Genomic DNA, 14,554 nt, shown 5'->3' with positions numbered 1-14,554 from the left:
TGTCCTGGGAGAATTGGCCGGGATAGGCTCCGGCAGCCCCGGGATCCCGAAAGGGAATAAATGGAATAGAAAATGAATGAATGAATGAATGTCCTGGGAGAATCCTCTCCTTTGCTTTCTGTTGTCCATGTTCAGTGGGGTACACACCTTTTCACCAAACAGCAACATGACTATCTGTCCCCTTTTAACCCTTGTGCTATCCTAGGCACTTTAACGTTGGGAGTTGGGTCATCTACACCCACTAGACAGTGTGCTGAACCTTATTTCTTCAATGATTTGTGATCTTCACTGGTGTCCATGAATTATTTAATTTTCAATAAATTTTAACGTATTGTTACTTTTGAATGTTTGAGGTCATTACAGTGAGCATTGTGGACTTTCTGTAACCCTTGTGCTATCCTAGGCACTTTAACATTGGGAGTTGTGTTATCTAGACCCACTAGAACAGTGCGCTGAACCTTCTTTCTGCAATGATTTGTGAACCTCACTGGTGTCCATGGATCACATGAAATCTTTCCACCTTTATCGTGGTAGGGAGAACACGTCAATGCAAGGGTGGGGTCATCTAAGATAGCACAAGGGTAAACTGAGGGGTACCAACAATTCTCTCCACCACTGCATATATATAAAATACGACCAAATGCACATAAGGCCTAGCTATATGCCTCTTGTGAGGGGACAACCAGTCACCACCAGACAGACCAGGAGGTGGTCTTCTGGGGCTGCTTTGAGTGCATGAACTGGATTGAACTGGTTGAATCGCGTGGGGAGAATCGCATGGGGAGGACATCAAGGGAGCAGTGGGCTGTTTTGATGGACTAAATGAACTTTTGTGGGGATTTGGCGGTCCCTTTCAGAACTGTAAGGTGCTTCTCCAACAATAAACCCTGGGTCACTAGTGAGGTCTAGGCTGTGTTAAATAGAAAAAAAAGGGGTTTCCAGGAGCAAAGATCCTTACAAGAGGAAGCTAAAGGATGCTAAAGGAACATGTGGGAGCTCTGGAAAAGTATGGAAACTATGACGGGCTACAGCAGGAAAATTGGCAGTTGAGAAGGTAGAGGCCTGGAGAGAGCCGGGGAGCTGAACCTTTTCTTCAACTGGTTAAAAAACCCTTTTCTCAAGTCACCTTCAATCCGCCAGCCAAATCCTCCCGGCTTCCTGATCGCTATTTTTGACCTCTTCTCCCTCATTTGGCCCTCCAACTGTTCCCAACCATCCCCCTTCTTTCATCGCTGCTGTTCATGTGAGCAGGGAGCTAAGACGACTTCACCCCAGGAGGGAAGCTGGTGATGACCAGGTGTTGATTTGAAATGGTTTATTTCAAGCAATCAAATAAGAATAATGCACAAAACAATACAATCAGCAGTTAGTCATTCATACAAAGATATATCAAACTTAGGATAATTAGACATTAATTTTAAGATTGTTTGAAAGGGAGTGGAAGGAAGCAAACTTATAAAACCCACCCCTGTTCTGCTGTACCATTTTATTACATGATTTATCATTATCCGGTTCATAACTTCCATCAGACGGAATTAAGAATCCTAAAGTATCAATAAATCACATGACAAAGATGTAAAAATAGACATAAGTATTTTGGAAATCAACAAAGCAAATGCAGATCAGTTATCTAAAAGATATGCAGATTTTATTCATTAGAAAAATCTTGACTATGATTAAAAATATGACATCAGAAAATATAGACACAACACAGTTTTAAAAAATCTTCATAGCATATGATGATCAAGTATCAAAGTTAAAAATAAGTCCAAATTATTTTTCATTAGGAAAAATCATGAATCAATATTTTGAGAAAATAAAGTGATAATTAAAGCTGCAAGTGGCGTATCTCCCCGCAGGCGCTTGCCGCGCCCGCCTCCACACACCACTTCTGCTGTCGCTGCCCACCTCTACACAGCACCGCCGCCCTCAGCACCCACCTTTGATCAAGGCTAGTCAAAGCTTCATTGTATAGGATGCTAACTATGCTAGTTTTGCTAATGTGGCTAAAAGTGCTAGCACTACGATCAGTATCATCAACTGACTCAGAAAAGGACATTGCTTCAGATGCTAAGGCATGTTTGGCAATTTCAGCATTCCTTCTGGTCAGATGGTCAATCAGATGAACAGCAGATCCTTTCAGATTTTTCTTTTGATTTAGCTTGTGTTTTTTATTCACAAACCTGATTAGGATTGCTGGTTTATCTGTCTCCCTTCTCCTGGGAAGCAAGCGGCAGGCTCCATGGTATTTAGATCCAGTGAAATCGCATTAGACGTGAGAAGTGATTCCACTTGATGTTCCAGACTCTGTATCACTCCCCATTTCAGAAAACTGCTAACAATGCTAGCTCCAGCTGTAGTTAGCGTTGCCCGAGGTTTGATCTGTAATCCAGTGAGAATTATATTATTCATCCTTGCTTGTTGTTACACGTGGTCCACCCTTTTCTCCAGAATGTCGATTCTGTTATCTCATTGCTCGTTTGGAGCTTGGAGTCTTCGGAACTCTTCCACTAGACTCCATGAGAGGAGTTAGCTTAGCCTGGATCTTGTTCATTCGTTCCATGAAAGGATATAACGTAGTTGGAATATCGTCAAATATTTTTTTTGAGGTCATTGTAGTCACCTGTTGCTTGGTTTTTCTTCTGGGCCATTGTCAGATCTCTTTTTTCGGAGAAAATCAACTTTTAAGTCACTTGAAGAAAAAGAGCTGCCGAGGGCCACACGTGTCCGTGTTGTAACCTGGAACCGGATGAACTAGAGGACCCTCTTCAGCAGATCTATAAGCTGAGCCTGCAACTAGGGAAGGTGCCTTCTTTCTGGAAAACATCCTGCATCGCCCCAGTGAGCTGAACGACTACAGGTCAGTCACCCTCACTTCATATGTCATGAAGACACTGGAGCAGCTGGTCCTGTGGCTTCTGGGACCCAGGTGTAACATGAATAGGACCCTCAACTGTTCGCCTACCAGGCCAAGGTAGGAGTGGAAGATGCCATTCTCTTCCTATGCTGCTCTGTGAGGATGCGCTTAATTGACTTCTCCAGTGCTTTTAATATCAACCCGCCCCCTCTACTCCCACAGAAGCTCCTCTTACTGGCAGTAAATCCCCACCTGGTGCCCTAGATTATGGACTATCTGGTGAACAGACCACAGTTTGTCAGGATGGGGAGCTGTATGTCATCCATGCTGACCAGCAGCACAGGGGCCCCTCAAGGGACAGTTATTTCGCCTCTCCTCTTCATTCTCTACACCACTGACTTCTGCTACAACTCTGGTAGATAGATAGATATAAACTTTGTTATTCTCCCAAAAGAGAAATTCTGGAAATTGGTACATGTCAAAAAATTTAAATTGGTACATGTCACATGCAGAAATTCTCTGATGACACTGCAATTGTGGCATGTATCAAAGGGTTAGGAGGGGGAGAACAGGGGCCTGATGCAGGACTTCATGGAGGGGGGAATGTGGAGGGAGAGCACAGGGGCACGGTGCAGGACTTTGTGGAGTGAAGTCGGCGGAATAATCTCCATTTGAACATTTCAAAAACAAGAGGGATGGTACTGGCATCCGCTGGACATCTGCTGATCTACAACCCATCACCATTGATGGAGCAGAAGTGGAGGTGGTCAAAAACGACAGGTATCCTGCAGTCCTTTTTGACAGCAAACTTAGCTGGTCTGCAAATATGGACATCATCAGCAAAAAAACAGCAGGACGTATGTTTTAAGGAGACTCGCCTCTTTTAACCCTTGTGCTATATTAGATGACCCCACCCTTACTTTGACGTGTTCTCCCTACCATGACAAAGGTGGATAAAGGTGGAAAAATTTCATGTAATCCATGGACACCAGTGAAGATCACAAATCATTGAAGAAAAACGGTTCAGAGCCCTGTCTAGTGGGGTCTAGATGACCCAACTCCCAACGTTAAAGTGCCTAGGATAGCACAAGGGTTAATATGTGTCCCCAATTGCTTTTACATCTTGGCAGGTTGTTGTCTTCAGTACCATCCTCCATGCAGTGGTGTGCTGGGTGGGAGCAGTGCTAACAAAAACCTAAGTAACTTGTTCTAAGATAAAACATTCACTGTATACGAAAACTGGATTGAGAAACCCCTCCCCCCATACATACACACACACTTGCACTCTAAATAGGACGTATCTGCTGGCTCCATCAAGCCAAAATCCCATAGACTTCATTTGAGAAATAAACAGCTATTACTCACTCATTACATTTGTCTAAATAGTTCTTTATGCTCTGCTAACTTTTTCAGATTTACTTGCAAATCCTGATTTTGTTTTCATATCTCTCAACTGCAAGTTATTCGAGTTATAAGCTGGCAAATCAGATGACTCAACAACAGCATGTGGTGGCCTCTGGCCCCCACCTCTAACGTTCAAGACGTTGCAGATTCTTTCGAGCCTGCTTTCAGTGGTAGGTGTGTGGACATCAAACAAGCTCACTCCTAATTGGTACCAGTAGTTGCCACAAAAACTGTGTAAACTAGGAAAAATGACATAACTTTGGATGGATCCAGAAGTAAGCCATTTTCTATGGGTGACGTCACACTTGCTCTGTCCAGTTCTCTCAAACAGTAAATAGGTTAATCAAAAACTTAATATTTATGGTATTTCAAAACAATGACATTTTTAATTGAACAACAGAATGATCTAAACTAGACTGATTATTTAGAAAAAAGAACACAGTCTATGAAAACCTGTCAGATGATACTGTTATTGCATGGCTGAAAGGCTTTTTCTCTTGTGTGAATTGTCATGTGCTTAGTTAGGCTGTCTCTTCGAGAGAAAGTTCTACCACATTCTTTACAGGGAAAAGGCTTTTCTCCTGTGTGAATTCTCATGTGACTTTTTAGGTAGCTTACTTGAGAGAAAGTTCTACCACATTCTTTACAGGAAAAAGGCTTTTCTCCTGTGTGGATTCTCATATGACCTTTTAGGGTGTTTGCCCGAGAGAAACTTCTACCACATTCTTTACAGGAAAAAGGCTTTTCTCCTGTGTGGGTCATCATGTGACTTTTTAGGTAGCTTGCTTGAGAGAAAGTTCTACCACATTCTTTACAGGAAAAAGGCTTTTCCCCTGTGTGGGTTTTCATGTGAGAAGTTAGGCCTTTTGCATAAAAGAAACTTTTACCACATTCTTTACAGGAAAAAGGCTTTTCCCCTGTGTGGGTTCTCATGTGAGAAGTTAGGCCTTTTGTATAAAAGAAACTTTTACCACATTCTTTGCAGGACAAAGCTTTTTCTCTTGTGTGACTTCTCATGTGTCGTCTTAAACAGTAAGGAGTAGTGAAACTTTTTTCACATTCTTCACAGCAATGCTTTTTTACCGTCTTGGTTCTGCAATGTTTTTCCATTAGTCTTTTTTTCTTGAAGTGTTTTTTTACCTTCATATTGTTTTTCCGACTTAGTCTTAGTATCAGACTTTTCTGACTCATGATGGATGTCCAGGTTTTTGACACAGCTTCTTTTTTTCTGATCTTTTTTCCATGAGTTTGTTTCTCCATCATAGTCAATCTAGATACTTCATGATGGTTTCCTTCTTTATTCTGGTCATCAGTTGCATTTAAGGTCTGAGTTAGGAGATGCTGACAGTTTAGATCTTCCTTTTCTTCATGAGTAGGAGTTCCCATCAAGATATCCATCTCCCGATTCAGATCCAGCTGCTCTACATCCTGGCTGTTGCAGAGCTCCTGTTGCCCTTTAATCTGAAGAGGTTCTGCATTATCCAGCTTCACACTGGAGTTCCTCTCTTGGGTCCTTAGAAAATACTGGGGGAGAACTGCAGAGACAAAGATTCACAAGAAGAAAAAAACAGATATTTTTTAGGACACTTTAAACCTTTTTTCATTCTTTTTTTCTTTAGCTTTCTTTGAGTTTTTGTGTCATTGGTGTATTAAAGAACCAATACAAGGGGGGATGTGATCCCTGGCGCAAAAACTGTGGACCTACCAGCAGGTGCGATGGCAGGACAAATGGGTCAGACAGGGAGTATCTTTCTCACTTCCAATTAAGCAGACACACGGGCCTCAATAAACGCTCCTGTGGGCCAGAGTGGCCCTCCGCCACTGAGCCATTGCCGGGCTCTTGGATGGCAGAAAGAATGTTCTCTTAGTGTAGTTAAACACATATGTGAAGTGACATTTGTATCACAGGCTGTTCGAATGGCAGTTATGCATTACAGTCAAGTGACATACTTCACGGTGAGGATGATCATTCGCTGATGGATTTCTAAAGAAAATGTATTTTTATTGTGTTTATTTTTGATGGCCAGTGATCTACCCATATGTCATTGACCTAATAAGCGACCAATGCAATGAGTACCCCAAAATTAGATTACCTGTGGATGTGAGGCACATCCAGCGTGATTCACATCCAGCGCATGCATGAAATGCATCAAAGTCGCTGCTCTAGGCTTATCCAAAGTGTGTTCATTAACTCGCCACTTCCGCCACGTGTGAAAGGAGCTACCGTAAAAAAAAAAAATTCTCGTCCCCAAGTTCAAAAATATTAATTTCATACAAGTGAAAATGTATGTAGAACAGCAAAATAAGATAAACTTATATAAACAAAAAAAAAATCTAAAAGGGAGTGAGAAGAAGAAATATCTTACAAACTTTCACCCCCGTACCTTGTCATTAATTTCCTAAACCGGGAACTCCTACTATCAAAGTTCAGTGTCCTAGCTAAGAGTACATTTTGTTACAGTTACACATGCAATTATCATTCCAGAAACACCCAAATGAATAACAAAATCTTATTTTATAAGTAATAATAATAATAATACATTTTATTTAAAGCGCCTTTCACGAAACTCAAGGACACTGTACAGACAAAGGTTAAAAATAGACATTAAAAGCACAATAAATATAGATATAAAAGACAAGAATCGAAGGTGAATCAAGAAGGGAAGGTAGAAATAAACAGATGAGTTTTGAGTTTTGAACTGAATGTTGGCCCCCCAGCCGGCCGCAACTGAATGTTGAAAGGCGGTCTATGTTACGGAGGTCAGGAGGAAGGGAATTCCAGAGTTTGGGAGCAGAGCAGCTGAAGGCTCTGCTTCCCATGGTGACGAGGCGGGCCTGAGGAACTGAGAGCTGAACAGAGGAGGAGGACCGAAGAGAACGAGAGGGGGTTTTGATATGAAGGAGGTCGGAGAGGTAAGGAGGAGCCAGGTTATGGAGGGCCTTAAAAGTGAACAGGGGGAGTTTGAATTGGATTCTGGAGGGTATGGGGAGCCAGTGCAGCTGGTGGAGAACCGGGGTGATATGACTGAAGGAGGGGGTTCTGGAGATGATGCGGGCAGCTGAGTTCTGGACCAGTTGGAGCTTATTGAGGGCAACTCAGCAACTACAGCAACTCTCCGGATGATCAAACTGTACAACAAATAAGGAAAGTAAGAATTGAATTAAATGAAATAACTAATCAAAGAACACAGTTTTTATTACAGAGACTACGCTTGGAGAGGTTTGATCACAGTAATAAATTTGGGAAATATTTGGCAAATCAACTCAAAATAAACAAAGAGAAGACAACTATTTCATCAGTCATAGACCTAACAGGAAATGCAACACATGATCCAGCTACAATAAATTCAGTTTTTAATAACTTTTACCAATCTCTCTACTCATCCCAAATTAATCCTTCTGACAATGACATCAACAGTTTTCTCAATAGCATAGATTTGCCTAGACCAACAGACAGGAACAGGAACAAATCACAGCCCTGGAGTCCCCTTTTACTAAAGAAGAGCTACATAAAGCATTAACCAACATGCCTAGTAAAAAAGCCCCAGGACCAGACGGCTTCCCAGCAGAATTTTATAAAGAGTATTGGCAAATCTTAGCTCCCATTTTTCTCAGAATGACAATAGAAATTAAGGACAACAATTATCTACCTCCAAATATGAATTCTGCTCATATAATCTTACTTCTGAAACCTGGAAAAGATCCCACATCACCATCCAGCTATCGACCCATATCGCTGATTAATGCAGATCTTAAAATAATCTGCAAAGCCTTGGCAGGAAGGCTAGAAAAGGTAGTTCCCTCTCTAATACATCCTGACCAAACAGGTTTTATAAAGGGTAGACATTCATCTACCAACATGCGCAGATTAATCAACCTCATAGATTATACAACCATCAACAACCAAGAAGCAACATTTTGTCACTGGACGCAGAAAAGGCATTTAATCGGGTCAACTGGAAATTTTTAATAGCCACCCTGAACAAATTTGGCTTTGGGAAATCATTTATTAACTGGATTAAAATATTATATGCCTCTCCTAATGCTCGCATCAGAACAAATGATCAAACATCTCCAAGCTTTTATTTACAAAGAGGAACCAGACAAGGCTGTCCACTATCTGTTTCTTTATTAGCACTATTTATTGAACCTCTAACTGCTGCTATTAAGCAAAGTTGAGACATTGAAGGCATTCAAACCAAAAATGTAGAACACAAAATAAGCCTTTATGCAGATGATGTTTTACTATTTACTCCAAATTCACAATCTTCCATCTGCCAAATAATCTCCCTAATTAATAGATTTTCCTCAGTTTCAGAATACTCCATAAACTGGTCTAAAAGTACAATTCTACCAATTAATTGCAATTATCTAAATCCGTAATCTACTAAAATACAAACAGGCAACATAAAGTACTTAGGTATAAATATCTCCTCTACGCTTTCTGATCTACTCAAGCTAAACCACACCCAACTGCTTAAAACAACCGAGGCTGATCTCACTAGATGGAAAACTCTACCCATTTCTCTGATCGGGAGAGTTGCAACCATAAAAATGACGATTCTCCCAAAAATTAACTACCTATTTTCAAAGATTCCTTCCAAACCTCCAACTACTTGGTTCAAATCATTAGACTCATTCATTTCCCAATACCTCTGGGAAGCTAAACCCCCACGGATCAGTTTAAAAACTATAAAAAAAAACTAAAGATAGAGGAGGACTAGGCCTTCCAGACTTCCAGGACTACTACTCCGCGAACAGATTGTGTTATGTACAAAAATGGCTGAATCCTGGTGTGCTAGATGAATCCTGGCTAGACATAGAACAAAATCTCTGTGATAACCTAGATATTTCTAATTTACCTTTCTTCAGTTCTAAAATTAAACAACACAAATGCTCAGAAGTTTAAACATCAGCTCATCCTTAACAGCCTGGTGGGATTTTCTTAAAAAAAACAACCTCACATTATTTCCATGTAAACTTACCCCCATTTGAAACAACTCTGACATTTTGATTAACAAAAACATGATTCATTTTGCTTCATGGAAGAACAAAGGAATCCAGCAGTTCCAGCATATAATTCAGAATAGAAAATTTATGTCCCTCTCAACGTTATCCTCAACCTATGGAATTAATATAAACAAATTTCTAGAATATCAGCAGCTTAAATCAGCTATAAGCACTAAATACTGCCTGACCCAAATAGACCTAGACCTCCCCCTTACAGTAACACGTTTCATGGACCTTAAAAATCCCAAACTCACCTCCAAAATTTATAAGATGCTATCAGACATATATGAAACAATTTACTTACCCATGACAAAATGGGAGTCTGAGCTATCATTGAATTCTAGTGATCAATTTTGGATACAGATCTGTTTGAATGCCTTTAATATGACCAAAAGCCCTAATCTGCAACTTATTTAATACAAGGTTCTCCACAGAACTCACTACACCGGACAGAGGTTATTTAAAATGGGTCTCAATCAGTCTGCATGTCAGAGCATATTAGTTTAGAGATAATGTCCTCCACAAAAAACCTGTCGGCTTCAGACTCTCCCTGGCTCCAGCTGGTTAGTCACATCACCTAGTAGGGGTGGCATGGTGATAGGTTGAGCCGGGTCCTGGCTGGTTGGGTGGGCCGGGATGGGTTTGGGGGGGTGAGCTCTGCCGAGCCTGCCGTTCTCCCGGCTCGGGGCTCTGGTTGCCTGGGTGGGGTGGTGGGGGGGCGCACACTCAGCCAGCAACTTGGCAGGGGTTCCTGGGCGGGTGCCTTCTGGGCGCGGGGTAGGCAGTGCGGCTGACCGGGAACGGCGGCCGGGTGCCGTGCTGGGTGGCTGGTTGCCGTGGCGGGGGCTGGGGGGGGACTTGGGGCTCTGGGGTCGTCTGCCCATGGCAGATTATTATTATTATTATTTGATTATTCTTATTATTATTATTTAAATTCTTTTTTTGGGGGGGGGGGGGGGGGGCTGCGGGGGCGGTGTGCTAGTCCTTAGGGAGGCCAGGGTATGAATGGTGGGGCTGGACCCCCTGCCCCTCCGTTCTGGCACCGGGACCCTTCCTTGCTGGCTGTCTCTCGGCGCTACAAGGTTCTGGCCTCCAACTGCGGCTGGCTTGCCGTTTCTGGCTGCCTGGCCGCTCTGGGAGGCGGGGTGCCTACCGCGGCCGGCTGGGGGGCCGGTCGCTCGGGGGAGCCTTCTCTCCCGGTTGTGCCCATCCGCCTGCTCCTCCCCGCTCTCACCCAAACAAATATTGCACACAGGCACATAGGGCTCCGGGATCTGGATGGGAGGGGTATGCTGGCGGGGCTCACTGGGGATGCCCCTCTCTGGGTTCTCGTTGGCACCCGCCCTCCTCCCCGCTTTTTACTTGCATATTAGACACTCTGATTCATCTAGGGCAGGGGTCGGGAACCTTTTTGGCCAGGAGAGCCATAAACGCCACATATTTTTAAATGTAATTTCGAAAGAGCCATACAATAATGTAGTGTCCCTTTCCCACACTAAGGCACGGAGACTTAACCTCTTTTAAGGTTCTTTATTCTGGTTACTGCAGACCGCAACAAACGCCGTACAATTAATTCAGCAACTCCTGAATCTCTCCCGCCGAGACGAGAGCACTTCTCCCAACTTTATATTCCCCCGTCCTGCTCCAGCCCTCCCATTTCCTTATTCGGCCCATAGCTGAACCCCATTGGTCCAAACTCCCTAACAACAGGCTGAGCGACAGAACTGAGGGCCAATCAGATCTCTGCTTGAACGATGCGTTCCATGAACTCCAGAACTTTTAACGCGGCCCAACAGCCAAGTTAAACTCAGTCCGCGACAATATGTTTAAAACTAAATATACAAATGAATGTGTGCATTTGATGTAATTTCATCATTTTTAAAGTCCAATAAGTCTGTGGATTCTTTTTAATAACATTGTTATACTGTTGCTAATAAATGATGAGTATTTCTCGTGGTAGTTTTGCTGATGGTCTAGTCTGGTTGATCCGTGGTGAGTTTCTGCTTCATGCAGGCGTTGAGACTTTAAACGTGATCGTAGGTCTGAATGTTCTTTAGATGTGAGACAGACATGGAACCAAACACACACTCACGCTGCAGGAGTGACGGGCAGCAGGTTTACGTTTTTACCATCTCTGCGCGATTCACCTGCTGCCGGTCCCCCCCCCACCCCCCACCCCCTCTGCTTTCTTCCTCACACAACCCGTCCACCAAAACTGCGCTCTCTTCCTCAGGGAGGCAATTCAACGGTTTCCGGGTGGTACAAACTCTGTGAAATAATAGATAACAGTAAACTGATAGTTTTTTCTCCAAGCACCGCTACTACTGCGCGCCTCTGGCATTGCATCGCGCCCGAGAAGGACTGGTCTAATGAAAAAAAAAAAGTATAATTAAGGATTTGTCTGCGAGCCACATGTGACCATCAAAAGAGCCATATATGGCTCGCGAGCCATAGGTTCCCGACCCCTGATCTAGGGCCTTGTGGAGAGGGTCTGGTGGAGGGGGGCACGGTGAAACATCCGTGCTCACCTTTCGCTGGCCCCCCCCACAATTTTAACTTCCTCTGTAGACACACACACTGCATGCTAGCAGCACACACGCAGCAAATACACACCACTCACAGAGGGACCCCGGAGTGGGGGGCTATTTTTGGCTTGGCAGCGGTGGAGCCCCCCACACTGGGGACCTCCTATTTTACCTGCAGCACACACACAGCACTCCCACACCTCCATACATGGGTGGGGTCGGGGGGGGCGACCGGTCTTCATGGGGGCTCAGATATTATGGCGGGGGGGGGGGGGGGGGGTTGTAGTGTGTAGGGTTGTAGGGTTATGGGGGGTGGCTGTGGGTGCGTGGCGATCCATGGGTTGCTTAGGTCGCGTGCCTGGGCTGGCTTGCAGAGACGGGGCGCCAGTCGGGGGGTGGCCGACTCATGGGTTCCGGGGGCCCTGGCTTCGTCCCTGGCCTTTGTCTCGGTGTCCGGCGCCCGGTGGCCCCCATGGCTGCTGCCTGGTATGGCCAAGCGCTCCTGTCTCGTGGCCTGGGGGCCGGACACTGGGTTCGCTTGTGCCTCTGGGCATTGGGGGGGCCCCTGTAGGGGGGCCCTCTCTGTGCCTGGCTGGTGGGGTGGGCGGTCCCCTCCTCCTCTCCTCCTGGGCTGCCTGGGTCCGGGTGCTGGGAGGGCTTCTGGCCTGGGGGGCTCTCCTCCCCTCTCCTGGTCTGGCTGGTCTGGCTGGGTAGGATCTGTTTCCCCTTATGAACACACGGTTCACGTCGGCGGCATGCATGTATCTCCACCCCCACGTGCACGTGCACACTGCCACACTGCTCCCTGTCTGCTTCATCCCTCCTCCTTACCCACAGTGTATTGATGGACAGATTTTTTTTTCCGCTCATCTTAGTGTCAGATTTTCACCTTTGATGTAACATTCGTCTTTCCAGCAGATCTGGTATAATTGTTACAGCTTAAAATAATAACTTATTCAAATCAGTGCTTGTATCCCCCACCTTTTCACCTTTCTTCCTTTTACTCTCTTCCACCCTCCCCTCACATTCTTCCCCTCTCCCTCCCCACACACACTAAATGTAACAAATACATTTAAAAAAATGAAATAAAAAAAAGAGAACGAGAGGGGGTTTTGATATGAAGGAGGTCGGAGAGGTAAGGAGGAGCCAGGTTATGGAGGGCCTTAAAAGTGAACAGGAGGAATTTGAATTGGATTCTGGAGGGTATGGGGAGCCAGTGCAGCTGGAGGAGAACCGGGGTGATATGACTGAAGGAGGGGGTTCTGGAGATGATGCGGGCAGCTGAGTTCTGGACAAGTTGGAGCTTATTGAGGGTTTTTTGGGGTCGCGAGACCACAGAGGAGAGAATTACAGTAGTCTAAACGGGAAGTGACCAGACTGTGAACCAGGATAGAAGCAGAGGGGACGGTGAGGGAGGGGCGTAGACGATTAATGTTACGTAGATGGAAATGAGCTGACCGAGTAATGTTATTGATGTGGGACTGAAAAGATAATGAACTATCTAGGATGACACCCAGACTCTTCACCTGAGGGGAGGGGGAGACAGAAGACGAATCAATGGAAAGAGTAAGACTTGTGGCTTTGGAGAGGGTGGATTTGGAACCGATGAGAAGTAGCTCGGTTTTATCACTGTTGAGTTTAAGAAGGTTTGAGGTGAACCAGTTTTTGATTTCAGATAGACAGGAGTGGAGGGAGGAGGGTGGAAGAGAGGAGTCAGGTTTACAAGTATAAGAATGTACAAATGCTAATGTTCTGTTTTGTGTGTGTACATATTCATCAATAATCCTTTTTCTGTATTTATAGTTAAACTTTTATATTTGGTCACTGTTTCAAGCATTCACTGGTTCTGTTCCACATCTTCCCTCAACATATTGAGACAAAACCTTTTTATGTTTGTACGGGCTTTATGTATAAGAAATATATTTTTTCCCCTAGAATTGTACTTTTCCACTCTTTTAAATAAATAGCCTTTGAATATTCGTTGATAATATTTTTTTTCTGCCTTGAATACTATTTGAGCTGTACAATACTATAGTAGATCATAATATTAGTCATTTTGATTGTATGAATAATTTTTTCATGTGCTGAAAGTAACTGACTTTGTGTATGATTCGTATTGCTCTCTTTTGAAGTACTGAAAGTGAATCTAACGTTGTTTTATAGTTGTTCCCCCAAACATCTATACAAGAGAAATATGTGTAGATATATGGTAAGACAATAAATACTATAAAATATGGAGTGAGGATGTTCAAGATGGGTCTCAGCAACTCAGACATTTGTCAGCACTGTGACGGTAATCTACCTGACAATTACATGCATGCATTATGGTTCTGCACGCCTGTCCAGGCTCTCTGGCAGCAGGTATGTGCCGATCTATCAGTCTGGCTTAAGGTTTCAATCACAGCTTCACCGTCACTTTGTGTGCTTGGTGACATGAGTGCCATCGATGTAGAAGGAGGATTAGGCTCTATCATTTTCATAACTCTTTGCATTGCTAAAAAAACTATTTTAATAAATTGGAAAAGCAAGAAAAATATAAATATAAGTCAACACAGAAATCTGCTGCTTGATCATATCAGCTTGGAAAAAATGTCAGCCCAAGGTTCAAGTAACTTTGAAAGAATTCGGTCTCTCTGGTCTCCCATAGCTAACTCCATGACTTAGGGGGTGGGGGGGCCTGGTCGTCGTTGCTCCTTGCCCTTCTGCCGTGGGCCGGGGTGGGGGTCGGGGCCTCCGGTGCCTGGCGGGGCTGGTGGGG

General features: G+C 44.1%; 1 protein-coding gene across 1 annotated transcript in view; it reads right to left on the bottom strand.

Moving 5' to 3' along the window:
* Positions 1–1,300: 1,300 nt before the first annotated feature.
* Positions 1,301–14,554, bottom strand: part of LOC105356788 (uncharacterized) — a 33,649-nt gene continuing 20,395 nt past the window's right edge. The window contains exon 2 of the mRNA XM_020713207.3: positions 1,301–5,796. Within this exon, the coding sequence (XP_020568866.1) occupies positions 4,718–5,796 (1,079 nt within the window). The 3' untranslated portion in view covers positions 1,301–4,717. The remainder of the gene's footprint in view (positions 5,797–14,554) is intronic.

Source organism: Oryzias latipes, chromosome 21 (genome assembly GCF_053564925.1).
Source record: "Oryzias latipes strain Hd-rR chromosome 21, Olatipes_Hd-rR_3.1".
Lineage (NCBI taxonomy): Eukaryota > Metazoa > Chordata > Actinopteri > Beloniformes > Adrianichthyidae > Oryzias > Oryzias latipes.
Note: the sequence above shows the minus strand (reverse complement) of the source record. Positions and strands in the feature narration are given on the sequence as shown.